The 13,367-nt window shown below is 44.5% G+C and overlaps 1 protein-coding gene across 6 annotated transcripts in view; it reads left to right on the top strand.

The window, feature by feature from the left end:
• Positions 1–3,658, top strand: part of LOC126539330 (uncharacterized) — a 68,812-nt gene extending 65,154 nt beyond the window's left edge. For 3 of the 6 annotated variants that reach the window (XM_055075539.2, XM_050186131.3, XM_072285263.1), the window contains 2 exons: positions 3,336–3,376; positions 3,545–3,658. In XM_055075539.2, coding sequence (XP_054931514.1) covers positions 3,336–3,376; positions 3,545–3,567 — 64 coding nt within the window. In that variant the 3' untranslated portion in view covers positions 3,568–3,658. Of the gene's footprint in view, positions 1–3,335; positions 3,377–3,544 lie in introns of those variants that run through there. The other 3 variants (XR_008614310.2, XM_055075540.2, XM_055075542.2) reach the window with 1 other exon arrangement.
• Positions 3,659–13,367: the final 9,709 nt, after the last annotated feature.

Below are 13,367 nucleotides of genomic sequence, written 5' to 3' on the forward strand. Positions count from 1 at the left end.
GTTTCTGACCTAATCCAACAAATGGCATTTGCTGCCTATCATTTAGTGTTGGCCTAAGATATTTAGCCAGAAAACTTGTATTCATAGCCGAAACTCTGCAATAAAAAAATATTTTTTTATCTGTTGCATGTAGGCTACTTGACCATAAACCATTAACATTAAGGTTTCTGCACTATTGCAGCCAGTGTTGCAAAGGAGCTGTGGTTTGCTTGTGACACTGGATTCTGGTTTTTAACTGCCTGCTTCTGCATAGCTGCAAATAATTGTCATGCCACGCTCGAGAACTAGTTTCTGCTGCTTTGTTGACTTCCCTGCAGTAGTGCAAAAGATGCATTTGCCTCTTGACTTTCGCCTGAATGGTAAATGGGTGGTGCTTTTGGGCAACAAAAGCAAATGCCACGTCACACATATAGGCTTCAATGTGAATCCACAGCGTAATAAACTTCACTTGACCTTGTGGCAAACTTGTGATGTGAAGAGCTCGTCGCAGCTTTGACCCTTTGGTTACCGCTAGACATATGTTCATTTTCGGTGCTTTTATGTTTTAATATTTTATTTCAAGACATAGTAGTTTCAGCTTCTACTGCAATACATGAAATTATAGCCTGGTCACTGGTGTTTTGTATAAGAGTATAGCATTAATAATTGAGCGGACAATTTTTGAGAATTCTTATGTGAAACTTCAAAGAAGCACCTCAAGGAACAGAAATGAAAGTAATAATTTGCTATTTTTAGCAGAAGTATCGAGGGAATGAGAAAAGAAAATGAAATGTAGAAAATATGCACCTGCTTCCTAGTTTCCAACTTTTGCAAGTGAGATCATGCAAAAAAATTATTTGAGGGGGGTTGGCATAATACTAGCCATAGTGATGCCTATGCTATGCGGGAAAGCAGTAGCTTGGCAAATGTGAAAACGAGTAAGTTCCTATTGTACAAGGAGCATTTGTTTGTACTCATTGCAGCAGGCACCTGGTTTGTTTTTTTTTACTGCCTTCTTTAGGCTTGCGAAGCAGGGGTTGTCAAATAAGATAGCACGCAGAAGCCTCCTCATACTTGATTGTTGCTTTTGATTGGCATTTCTATGCAAGCAAGGCAGTCTAGTGTGCATCCGACTGGCACTGGAGCCTCTACATGCTTTGTGCAGTGCTGTACACTAGTGTGGAGTGTTGCACAATACAGTGTTGTACAGTAATATATAAGGGCACTTGCACAGGCAGTGATCAAAATGCCATAGATTAGGCAATCAAACTTTGATCGAAGGTTGGTATAAAAGTGACTTCGTGCTACTCGTAATAATTACAGTGACGCTGTATACCTCTACTGTCCAAGGAAATTTTCATGTAAGCAAGAAACTTCCCGTATGTGGGCTGATCCCGGAGGTAGTGCGATGTCGGGCCAACCCACAGCGGAGGTGAAGCAGGCGTTAAGCACTCCCCATACGTGAGCGGATCCTGAAGATAATGCAATGCTGGGCTGACCCGCGGCAGAGGTGCAGTTCGCCATTAAGGAGGGGCCTACATACACAGCTTCGCTGGTCATCCTTTTTCACAGAGTGGAAGGGCAGTGAGATTTTTTTTTGTACATACATTGTCAAAGCACTGATGGATAAAAGCAATCCATGGTCAGGTAAATAAAGTGGCACACTACTAGCCTAATACAATTATCAAAATAACACAAATTCACTAGCACCTGCTGTTGTTTGAGACCTGATCGTTGAAAAAGTCTGTACATCTGATTGGAAAATTCATTACCCGAGAGAAACTTCTGTGTCTTCACTGTTGCTGTCATATAAAAATTATGTTGTAGAGTTGACCGGAGCGGAAATTTTTTGTATTTCTTTAATGGAAGTACTAGGAGCACTGAAGGCTGGTTTTAGCGATGCTTTCACTCGAAGTTCTATTTTTCCAGACTCCCAATCTGCCTGAAATTGTCAAACTGACAAATAGTTAAAGTTCAGTTGTCACTTCAGACAGTGCATAAAGTTACTACGAGAAGGGCTCCAATGGAAATGTTTAACAGTGCGTAGAAAAAGTGTTGATCAAAGTGATATAATTTTCACTAAGCGGTGTGAACAATGGCAGATGGAGGTTAATGTTTCCAAAACAAAAGCTGTAACATTTACCACAAACTGTGTCCTCCTTTTATTCTATCAATAACATGGCCATTGAGAAAGTTCCTGCAGTAAAATACTTACGCGTTCATATTTCTTCAGACCTGACATGGCATAAACACATTGATTATATCGCCACCAAAGCGTCGAAGACCCTGGGTTTTATTAGGCATCATTTACATTCCGCGAATCAGGAAACCAAACTTCTAGCATACACAACTTTAGTCAGATCCCAAGTAGAATATGCCGCCATCATCTGGAACCCGCATCCAGCATACCTTGCCGGGAAACTCGAATCATTGCAAAATAAGGCCTCTAGGTTTATCACAAGGAAGTACTCTTGCTACTCCAGCATTACTGGTATCAAATCTCATCTAAATTTATGTTCACTGGAAGCGCGACGACTTGTTACCCTGTTATCTCACTTTCACCGACTTTATTACAATCCTGCGCCATTTACAGAATCTCATATCAAACCGGCTCATTGCATCTTTCTTCGATTAGACCACAGCATTAAAGTACAAGCAAAGATCGCTCGTACCAAGCTTATGCATAATTCACAATTGTTCCTTGCCATTTACCATTGGAATAAGCTGCCTGCAGAAATCGTTTCTGTCAATAACCACGACACTTTTCTTTGCAAACTGAAGTGCTTATTGAATTATACTGTTGGAATTATATTGTGCCGACTGCTTAGAATTGTATTAGTCTCTATTGTTGCCACTACCATTTTAGTTCTACTTTTTCCAATATCTTCTCAGTGTTTGCAGTGTATTTTTCAGTACGTTTTATCAAGTTCTGTGCTCAGCAAATGGTGCTCGTTTTCATTATTTATTCACCGTAATATGTTATGTAATGTTAAATAACCCCCTATGTAATGCCTGTAAAAGGGCCTTTAGGGTATATGAATGAAAAGAAGTAATAATAATGAGAGTTAACTTGTGTACCAAGCTGGGTGGTTGATTTCGATTATGTCCACTGGTAACAACTACCATTTCAGTCGAGAGAAGAACTTCAAATGCTTAAAAAAAGAAAGAAAACTATGCCCATGAGCCATATCTTTAACACTGCTTTTGCGTGTGTGTTGCTTTGTATAATTTGTGGATTGTTGTAATGCATGCGTGATGTCGTAGCTATGAGCACTTGAGCCTTCTGTTACCCAGACTCTGCCCTCGTACAGAGGGCAGTCAAGACTTCTGCTTGTCAATGTTATTTTTCTTTCTAGGAAGCAACAAGCAAGTGCTGTGCAGAGTGAAGATGAAGAAGGTCTGTTCATTTTGAACTGTTTAATTACTGATTATCATCAGCTGGCTTAGTAGAGGTTTAGTAGAGTCCTTGCAGTTCCATGTTTTGAGCTTGCTTTGCTTGAGCACATATTGTGCCGGTCAAGAATGTGTTTCAGTGTTTTACCGCAATGGTTTGTGTTTATTGCAGCCATCTATGAAGAGACCTTTTAGGCCATGGACCCCACATCAGCAACTGTCTCACAGAAAGATAGATATTGGCTCGGTATGTGCCTTGTGTCAAAATATCAAAGTATTTTACCTATGCTGTGGCCCTGTCTTCTCTTGGCTCCATTTATTGTTCCCATTAACACTCATTTTTTTTATGCCTTGAAAATTTAATCGGCGCGAAGTGCAATCAGTCTTTTGAGCTGCCTATTAAATTTTTGTTGTCTTTCTGCATAAATATCATAAAACATGAGCTTACATGTCCCCAGAAAAGTAGCTGTGGTGTTATGAATTTTTTACATGGTAATCTAAAATTTATTCAGAGTGAGATTTCAGACCCTTTTTTCCACCACACATTTGTTTAGGCTGCATAAGAACGTTGGTAGGTTATTCATCCTCTGATTGAAGTCCATCAAAGAAAATTTAATTCTGAGTGAGTTGGGGTCGAGAATAAGGCTGCGCATGGCACTCTATTGCATTGCCCCTCGCAAATGGAGTAGAAAGAGCGTCAGACTGCTTAAATTTGACTGCGCTGTCTTTGGGATTGGCCCAAATTTTTAGACTGCAATACATTCGGCATCAGCCCACACAAGAGGCTAGAAGCACACATACCTGATACAGAAAAGTTCGGGTGACTCATTAAGAAGGACATTGTCTTTACTATGACATATTACTGCACTCACTGCGCTTTTTTGAGATCTGGATTCTTGTGCATCATGACCAACCAGTGAATGATGCACCTTTGCTACTTTCTCAGGCTGTATGCAGCAAGGTGACGTCACTACCCTTGGTATTTACCAGGTGCATTTAAAATGCATTGCGATATGTTGAGGTCACATTACAGGATTCTCTGGAAAGCCACACAGCACCGATTCATAGCAAAATACAGATGCTTTTCTTGACTGTTGTGGCATAGTTTCGGTGTCTGCACACGCAACTGCTTGACATGGGAACAAGCAGACGAAACAGAATTACATCTCTCTTGCTGCAGTGCACAGTAAAACAAAACCACACAGACATTCGGTTTGTGTGTTTTATTATTTCTCTAAATTTTAATTCATCTATTGAAGCTACAGATTACACAAATGACAGATATTGCCTTGAATAATTCTAGAAGCCATGTGTCACTATGAGCGACGTCATAGTACAACAGTAAAGACAGATGTACCAGGGTGTCTACCGACCGGGAAAACCGGGAATTCTCAGGGATTTTGAGTAGTCTGGAAAAACTCAGGGAAAACTCAGGGAATTTGTACCTCTATCAGGGAAAATTGGTAATTTTGTTGAAAGGGTCGAAAGTCGCGGTAATGCTGGCTCGAGTAATAGACAGGAATCGTAATGAATCCTATTTGGCGCCCTGTCGAAGGCTGGAGGAGTTTCCAGTGTACAGTCAACGACCGACTTTCGCGATGCCCGATAATTTGGACAGCTTCGCGGCACCACCACGTACCCCATAGAGTCAATCTATCAGAACGTTTGAAATTTCGGACGCGAGAACCCTTTGCCGTCCGATTTTCCGGACTTTTTGCCGTGACCACAGGTCCGAAACGGCATTAATCAAAGCCATCACCACTGCCGTTTTGATTACTTCGCCGCCTCGAACCGGCGCTCTCGCACGCAGATCCGCTGGCAGCCATAGCCACCACTGCGGCAACGCTAGACCTAGCTGCTTCGACTTTCGCTGTTAGCTCCTTGCCGTTAGGTGCCGTGTTTTTCATTGAAAGAATTCGCTGCTCTTAGCAATGGTACTGACTGCACCTTTGTGGTTCTCGCGATTGGCTTAGAAGCTTGGAAAGCACGGTGCATTGCATAAAGCCGGTTCCTGAAAGTCAGCTTCGCCTCTATACAGAAATGTTACTTGGTGAAGCATACGAAAATGTATTACAGTGAAGCATAACAAGACAGGGTGTCTACCAACCGGGAGAACCGCGAAAACCGGGATTTCTCAGGGAATTTGAACAGTCTGGAAAAACTCAGGGAAAACTCAGGGAATTTGTGCTTCTATCAGGGAAAATTAGCTGTTACTTTATAGAAAGGGAACGAAAGTCGTGTTAATGCTGGCTCCAGTAACAGAGGAATCGCAACGAATCGTCATTGACGCCGTGTCATCGGCACGATGTAGTGCCAGAGTAGTTAACGACCGATTTTCTAACGCCCGATTTTTCGGACATGCCCGATAATTTGCACGGTTTTGCGGCACCACCACGTACTCCATATAGTCAATGTACATTGCCCTGACTGCAGGTCTGAAATGGCATTAATCAAAGCCGCCACCGCCACTATTTTGATTATCTCGCCGCCTCGAACCGGCACTCTCGCAGGCAGATCCGCTGGCAGCCGTAACCACCACCGCGGCAACGTTAGGCCTAGCTGCTTCTATGTTCGCTATTAAGCTTCTTGCCGTGCGGTGCCGTGTTTTTCATTGCAAGAATTCGCCGCTATCACCAATGGCACCGACTCCGCCTTTGTAATCCTCGAGATTGGCTTTGAAGCTCGCAGAGCACAGCGCGTTGCGTAATGCCAGTCTCCGAAAGTTAGCTTCGCCTCAGTACGTTAGTGTTAGACGGTGAAGCATAACAAGCGTGGGAAGGGGGCAATTGTCACGGGACACAGTATGTATTCCTTAATTACACATGCGTGCACACCGTCTCCTGTCACAGTACAAGCCCTGATATGCCTAACAAGCGTACTGGCAGGCCTTCAGAGCTTTTTCAGACGTGCCTGTGGTAATTTTAGCCCTTAAAGGCAGTTAAAGACATGCATTAATTTTTTTTCAGACTGCCCGTTTTTTTTTTTTCAATTTCTTTTGCGGCCCCTCGGAAGTCCGAAAAATCAAATGTTGACTGTACAACTGAGCAAGAGGATGCTTCAGATGATCCATGTGGTGAGAGCACGGTAGAAGGAGGATGAGAACAGAAAGGACCGACGCACTGAGGAATTAACGGGAAAGGAAGGGTGCGGCCGCCTTTTTGAAGGAGCTTGAGCTAAAAAACTAAGTGTTGGCTGACGCTGAGACACAGGTGTCCCTCATGCAAACCAAAATAAATTGTTTAAGCAGTGAAATCCAACACTGAGATGCTGTGTACGGGCTGAGAGTATGTCAGGACAGTTGAGGTTGACTTCCCAGCTGCTGAGAGAGAACCTTAGTTGTGACAAAGTTCAGGACCTCATACAGATGAGCTTGCTATCAGTTGATAGAAATAGCTGATATTAAAAAATATTTACTTATGTATGCATCTCCTTTTAATTCGTATTTGAAAATGTTCGGCCACCTGCGTAGAAACCTACGTTAGTGCCAGGGGCCTCACCTGCTTGACGGAGAAGTCCGAGCTCCTAAGGGTGTGGCGAGGCAAACAAAATCGAACGGTCCCTACAAGCGATGAGCTCAGCCTCAACGTATACCTCGCGGGACAACGCATTCCGGAGAAGACCACCATTCGGATCCTGGGGATGTGGCTTCAGTCCAATCAACGGTGCAACCATACTCTGACACTGCTGAAGACTGCCACCATGCAGGTAGCCCGTATGATCAACAGAGTATCTAGCAAGAGACACGGTATGAAGGAGAGCGACACACTTAGGCTAGTCACGAGCCTCGTGGTTAGCAGAGTGGTGTATAGCCTTCCCTACCACAAATGCATCAAGCAAGAAGAAGAACAAGCGGACGCCATACTGCGAAAGGTGTACAAAACTGAGCTTCACCTGCCGCAGTGCACATCGACCAAGAAACTGCTGGCACAATACCTTCAGTGAACTAAGAGAAGCACTACTGGGCTCTCAACCACGTGGGTTGATGCAGACCCCCACGGGAAGGGTGCTCCTGCGAAGATACGGCGGCGGCAACATGATCCAAGAGATCGAGCGTACCGAGGCCATTCCGGACAGGTATCGCAGTACACTGCGAGTCGCACCGATACCCAAGAATATGGACCGGAACCTGCACAAGACGCGTAGAGAAGCAAGAGCGGAGTACGTGCAGAGAACCTTGGCGAACAAGGACAACACAAGGTATACGGATGCGGCAACGTTCGTCAAAGACGGAAGACACAACAGCAGAGCAGTGGCGTCGGTGGTTAATTCGGACCTCAAGGAGATCACCAGCGCATGCCTACAGGACTGCACGGTAGTCGAGGCTGAAGAGGCAGCTGTGGCTCCGGCAGCACTGGAGGGCTATCGATCTGGCAGGTCCCTAACAATAATAACAGACTCTCAAGCAGCATGCCGTAATTATACAAACGGCAGAATTGGGCGCAGAGCACGCCACATACTCTGCTCGTGCGACCCGGGAAACAAAGTTCAGCATACCATAATCTGGGTACCAGGGCACACTGGCATAACAGGGAACCAAGAGGCGGATAGGATAGCTCGAGGGCATACCAACCGGGCGTCCGACACATCCAGCCTTGAGGAAACCGAGTCAGTACCCATGGGCTACTCAGATATCCTAAATTATTATAAAGGGGTCAGACTGAAGTTTCCACCCCCGGATAAGGATCTAAGCAGAGAGGATGCTGTTGCATGGCGACAACTGCAGACGGGTACTTTCCCGAATCTAAACATTCTCAATAAAATTTTCCCTACACAATATGAGGCTAAGTGCCCATGGTGCGGAGAGAAACCAGATCTATACCACATATCATGGGCCTGTCCAAATATAGAGTCCCCAACTATCTATAAAATTAAAAACCCGAGCGCGGAACAGTGGGAGAGTATGCTTTCCAGCGTAAGCTTGAACAGCCAAAAGCGCCTAGTAGAGCGAGCTCGCGAGCTGGCCATACTCAGTGGAGCCTTGGACTAGGGCACCAACCCTGTGATTGCAGACAGAAGAATCTATCAGAAGATGGAAGAGGCCGTCTGAAGCCGCGAAAATCTCTTTTCTAGAGGCTAATAACTGTTTTCCGATCCGATCCGACTCAATTTGGAATGGGCTTTACCATTTCTTTCGCTGTGCATTTTACTAACACCTTCCTTCTGTTTTCTTCTTAAATAAAATAGATATTACTCCTTACTATTCAAACTGGATTGAGTCATTTCTTTGTTTCAGCATGCTTACTAGAGAGTGACAGCATCGGGCATCGTGGTGTCAGCCTGTCTTGACATAAAACAAAGTTCTGGCTCATTCAGGGAATTTCACAAAGGTGCTCAGGGAAAACCTGGAAAACTCGGGGAATTTGCAAATGTCAACTTGGTAGACACCCTGCAAGAGTGGGAAGGGGCTATTGCCACAGGACAGAGTATGTATTCCTTAATTATGCACGCGTGCATCCGGTATCTTCTGTTACAGTACGAGCACCGCTATGCCTAATACGTGTACCGACAGGCTTTCAGAGCATTTTCGAATGTGCCTGTGGCGGTTTGAGCCCCTTAAGGGCAGTAAATGACATGCATTAATTTTTTCCAGCTGGCTGATTTTTCGGACGTTTTCGCGGCCCCTAAGGGGTTCGAAAAATCGAATTTGGACTGTGCAACTGACCAAGAATTAAGATGCTTCAAATGGTCCGTGGGGTGAACGAGTGGCGGAAAGAGGGCAAGAACAGAAAGAACCTACATATTGAGGAATGAACAGGAAAGGAAGCGTGCTGCCGCCGTTTTGAAGGAGCTTGAGCTAAAGAAAAAAGTGTTGGCTGATGTCGAGATGCAGGTGTTCCTCATCCAAACCAAAATAAACTTTTTAAAGCAGTGAAACACAACACTGAGGCATTGTATGCGGGCTGACAGTATGTCAGTACAGTTGAGGTTGACTTACGAGATGTTGGGAAAGAATCTCAATTGTGACAAAGTTCGGGCCTCATATCACTGAGCTTGCTATCAGTTGACAGAAATCGCTCATATTCGAAAGTATTTGATTCTGTATGCATCTCGTTTTTATTTGTATTTGAGGATGTCGGATCCGACTCGATTTGCAACTTTTTTCGAAGACATTTTATTTGCTGTGCATTTTACTAACCCCTCCTCTCTATCCTCTTTTTGAATAAAATAAACACTACTCCTTGGTATTCAAACTGAATTAAGTTGTTTTTTTTTTAATTTTTTCATATGCTTAGAGAGTGACGGCATCGGGCGACGTGGTTTCAGCCCATTGACATAAAATATAGCTCTGCGTCACTCAGGGAATTTTGCAATGGCACTCAGGGAAAACCTGGAAAACTCAGGGAATTTGGAAATGTCAACTTGGTAGACACCCTGTGTACGGAGGCACACTTGCACATATACGTCAAGCATCCAGCTTGGAGTGCAGTGCCTGCGGGGAAAAGGGCAAACGGCGTTCAGTTTGAAATTTCATCTTTTTCCGCAGCAAGTAGCGATGTAATTGTATACACGGCTCTTGTCTGCTCAATATGACCAGACCTGGTGAGGGGCCCTTTAAAAGTTGAATGACTGCCACTTTTTTTTCCCTTCAATCATGTCATAGATGATCCGATCATGTATGATGGTTTTCTGGCTGTTAACTGAACTTCCACTTGCACAGCACGAGCGCCTTTTCATAGGCAAGCATGTATTATGATTCTATTTTATCACCACTGGCTATGCCCTCATATTTTACCACAGATGCACTTTTTGGCTACGTCTCCTGCAGACTTTAAATTAAATTTTGCTCCCAGGTCACTTGAATAGTTGGAACTGTCGAGCAAATTTGATATGATGTAGAAGTTCTTAAAACGCTATAATACAGGCTAATGTGGTATAATTTACCCACGGAAATGTTTCATGTTTATCTAGTGCCCCTGAAGGTGAGGAATAAAAAGTGTATTTACTAGCATTATGTAGAGGACTTTTAATTTACCAATATACTGAAAAAACTAGGCACAATGACAGCTGAAATCCTGCGTTTACGTTCAGATTATAAGATTACGAATCCAGCATGGCCTGAAAAATCATGTCACCTGATTTTCCAAGCATAAGGTGCACTTGGTCATGCCTGCAAATTTTTAAGTTTTCAGCACTAGTGAAAATAGAAATAAATTATACGACAAAATCTTGGTCATGTTAGCACAGCAATGACAGTTATGTGACCTTTTTACAGCTCGAATTCTACGTTGCCACCCCTTGATGTGCATGAATGATCCGTCCACTAGTGATTTAAATCCCCAAAACCCGTAAGAAAAGGAGTTGGTGCATTCAGATTTGTGCGAGCAGGCCCAGCCGCTCCGATACATACACTGCATTCCAAATCTCCCCATAAAATTTATTGCAATATGTTTTAGTAATTGAATTCACTGCTACGCTTGCAAACATCCAACAATCGAACGTACCATAAAACGCGCATGTAATATAGACACTCATAATATGAGGCGAGATTTGAGGATAACGGAGGGGGAAAAAAAAATGTTTCATGCACGTATGATACGAATGAGGCAAGCTCAGTGAAAATATTTATTTACATCAGACTTCAAGCTTCAGTCATTATCGTCCTTGGTTGCACTTGTGCTGTCTTTGGACAGTTCCTTGTTCGAAGACTCTTCCTAGGGATAGTCATCTTCTGTGCTGTTCCTGGAGAACATACTCACCTATGCTTCTGCAGTCCACTTGTACAGCATGGCTGGCTATGTTTCGATCGCGAACCTTGTGGTCTGTCCTCCAACTTTAGCGGCCCGCTGATACTTTTTACGTAACATATAATTGTACACGCAATAACAAGTTCTCATAGTTAAACAAAACATGTTTTTGCATAGTAATAATACCAAAACAGCTTTTCTTGTGCTGTTTTAGTAGAAAATGAATCACGGCGACAGACGGAACGGTGCTTGCCAAGCGCGTCTTCAAGGTGTCCTGTCTCTCCGAGAACGATGGCAATCCGAAGTCACAATATACCGGCATTCCTACAGTGTACTAGAAAAGTTGTAGTGCGCTCACATCGCGGTAGAGCTTGGCGCATTTCTTGTCGACGCCGACAGGTGGCGCGGTTCGCAGCCTCACTTGATAACTCAAAGGGAAGCTCATTACTTTTCGAAGCGAGATCGGGATGCCTTAGAACACGCGCCTATAAAGCGAGATATAAGAAGGAAGAAGAAGCATGTGCTTGCTGCGGTAAAGCTAGGGAAACGACGGAGCATATTTTATTAGAATGTGAAGACGTCTACCCAGCGGTCGATTTAGGCACCACTGGCCTCCTTGAAGCCCTTGGGTTCAGCGGGAGCAGTGGTAAAGCAAACAGGTCCGCAATAGACATTAGTAAGAGGCGATTGGAGGATTGGTGGAAGAAAAGTAGGGAAAGGACAAAAGACGGAGACGTACAAAAGCACATATCGCAATAGGGGATCAGAAAGTTTGGATGTGGTAGTTCATAGTTTTTTTTTTCTTTTTTCTTTTTTCATTGGTTAACCTGGGTAGGATATTGGCAGCATAGTAGCAAGAGCTTGGTGGCGCAACCCACCGCCCCGTTCCAAAGGGGACGCTGATAACATCCATCCATCCATCCTTGAAACTTTCCTACGCGTTGCGGTAAAGCGGCTATCGCGCGTTGCTGTTTTGACCGTAATAAAAGTAAAATACACGACATGCAACACACGAAACTTCTTTTGGTGCACCTTCGCAGCGTGCACTGAACTAAATTACTATTGTTGCGGTTGATCTACAGATGGTTGGCGATGTTTTGTTGCCGGAAGCACGAATGAACTAACCTTGCTATTAACACTGTTCTGGTAATAGCAAGGAACACTCGAATGCTTCTCCTGCTGATTGATAAAATTGCGAGTCTGGTTTCGCGACAACGACCGTGCATCCGCGTTTCCAGCAACACCACGCCGAATTTACCCACCACTTCGTTTTTCCATTTTTCTCAGGTAAGGCGCGTGCAGCGCGGAAGTGTGTTGCACTAAAGCAAACATGGTCACGTTGCCCCACCTATATCACACTCTTACACAAAGGTGCACCCCTTGGGGTCTATATCTGCCACACAACGATAATCGTAGTCTGCCTTGCTTTTGTTTCCTCTCTTGAAAACGCCGCGCCCGCTACCTTCCTGTTGGGAATGATATGTCATGCTGATAACGCGCATGCCGTTCGTTACTGGGAAGTACCGGGCTCGCGGTTAAAGAAAGGAAATGCGGACAAGACAGATGACGATTATCGTTGTGCGGCAAGATACGACTCAAAGGGCGTAAACTTTTCTTAATGTGCACGTTGCCCCGTCCACGCTTTTCAGCACGTTCTCTGCTTGTTCCCGAGATTTCAGGCTGAGTTTCTTAATCAGTGGTCCCCTCATGTATACCTTGTGTTGTGTCGGCAGCGGCAGGCAAGCGGGGGCCCGCGACCAACGAACGCGCGGCGAGCGCCCGACGCAGAGAGGGAGACGCGGAGCCAACTGCTCCTGATGAAAACCGGACAAAGGACTGAGCCGGCTCATGGCCGTTTATTACCAAAAAGGACTTCACACGCCAGATGACACCTCCTGATTGGTCCAAGCTCGTCACATGACAGAAGGGGGGTGCGCCATCTAGCCAGACTACACATCATCATCATCATATGCCTGGTTGTGCCCACTGCAGGGCAAAGGCCTCTCCCATACTTCTCCAACTACCCCGGTCATGTACTAATTGTAGCCATGTTGTCCCTGCAAACTTCTTAATCTCATCCGCCCACCTAACTTCCTGCCGCCCTCTGCTACGCTTTCCTTCCCTTGGAATCTATTCCGTAACCCTTAAGAGGAAGCTTTAGCTCGGGCCCAACTCCGAAGCGACCTATTCAAATACATGTAAAAACGCAAAAACGATTTTCTGAGATAACCCCTGGACCGATCTTAATGAAATTTGTTGCATTTGAGAGGGAAAGTGAAATTCTAGTGACTGTTGGTCGCGGAATTCCTA

This window comes from Dermacentor andersoni, chromosome 11 (assembly GCF_023375885.2).
Source record: "Dermacentor andersoni chromosome 11, qqDerAnde1_hic_scaffold, whole genome shotgun sequence".
NCBI lineage: Eukaryota > Metazoa > Arthropoda > Arachnida > Ixodida > Ixodidae > Dermacentor > Dermacentor andersoni.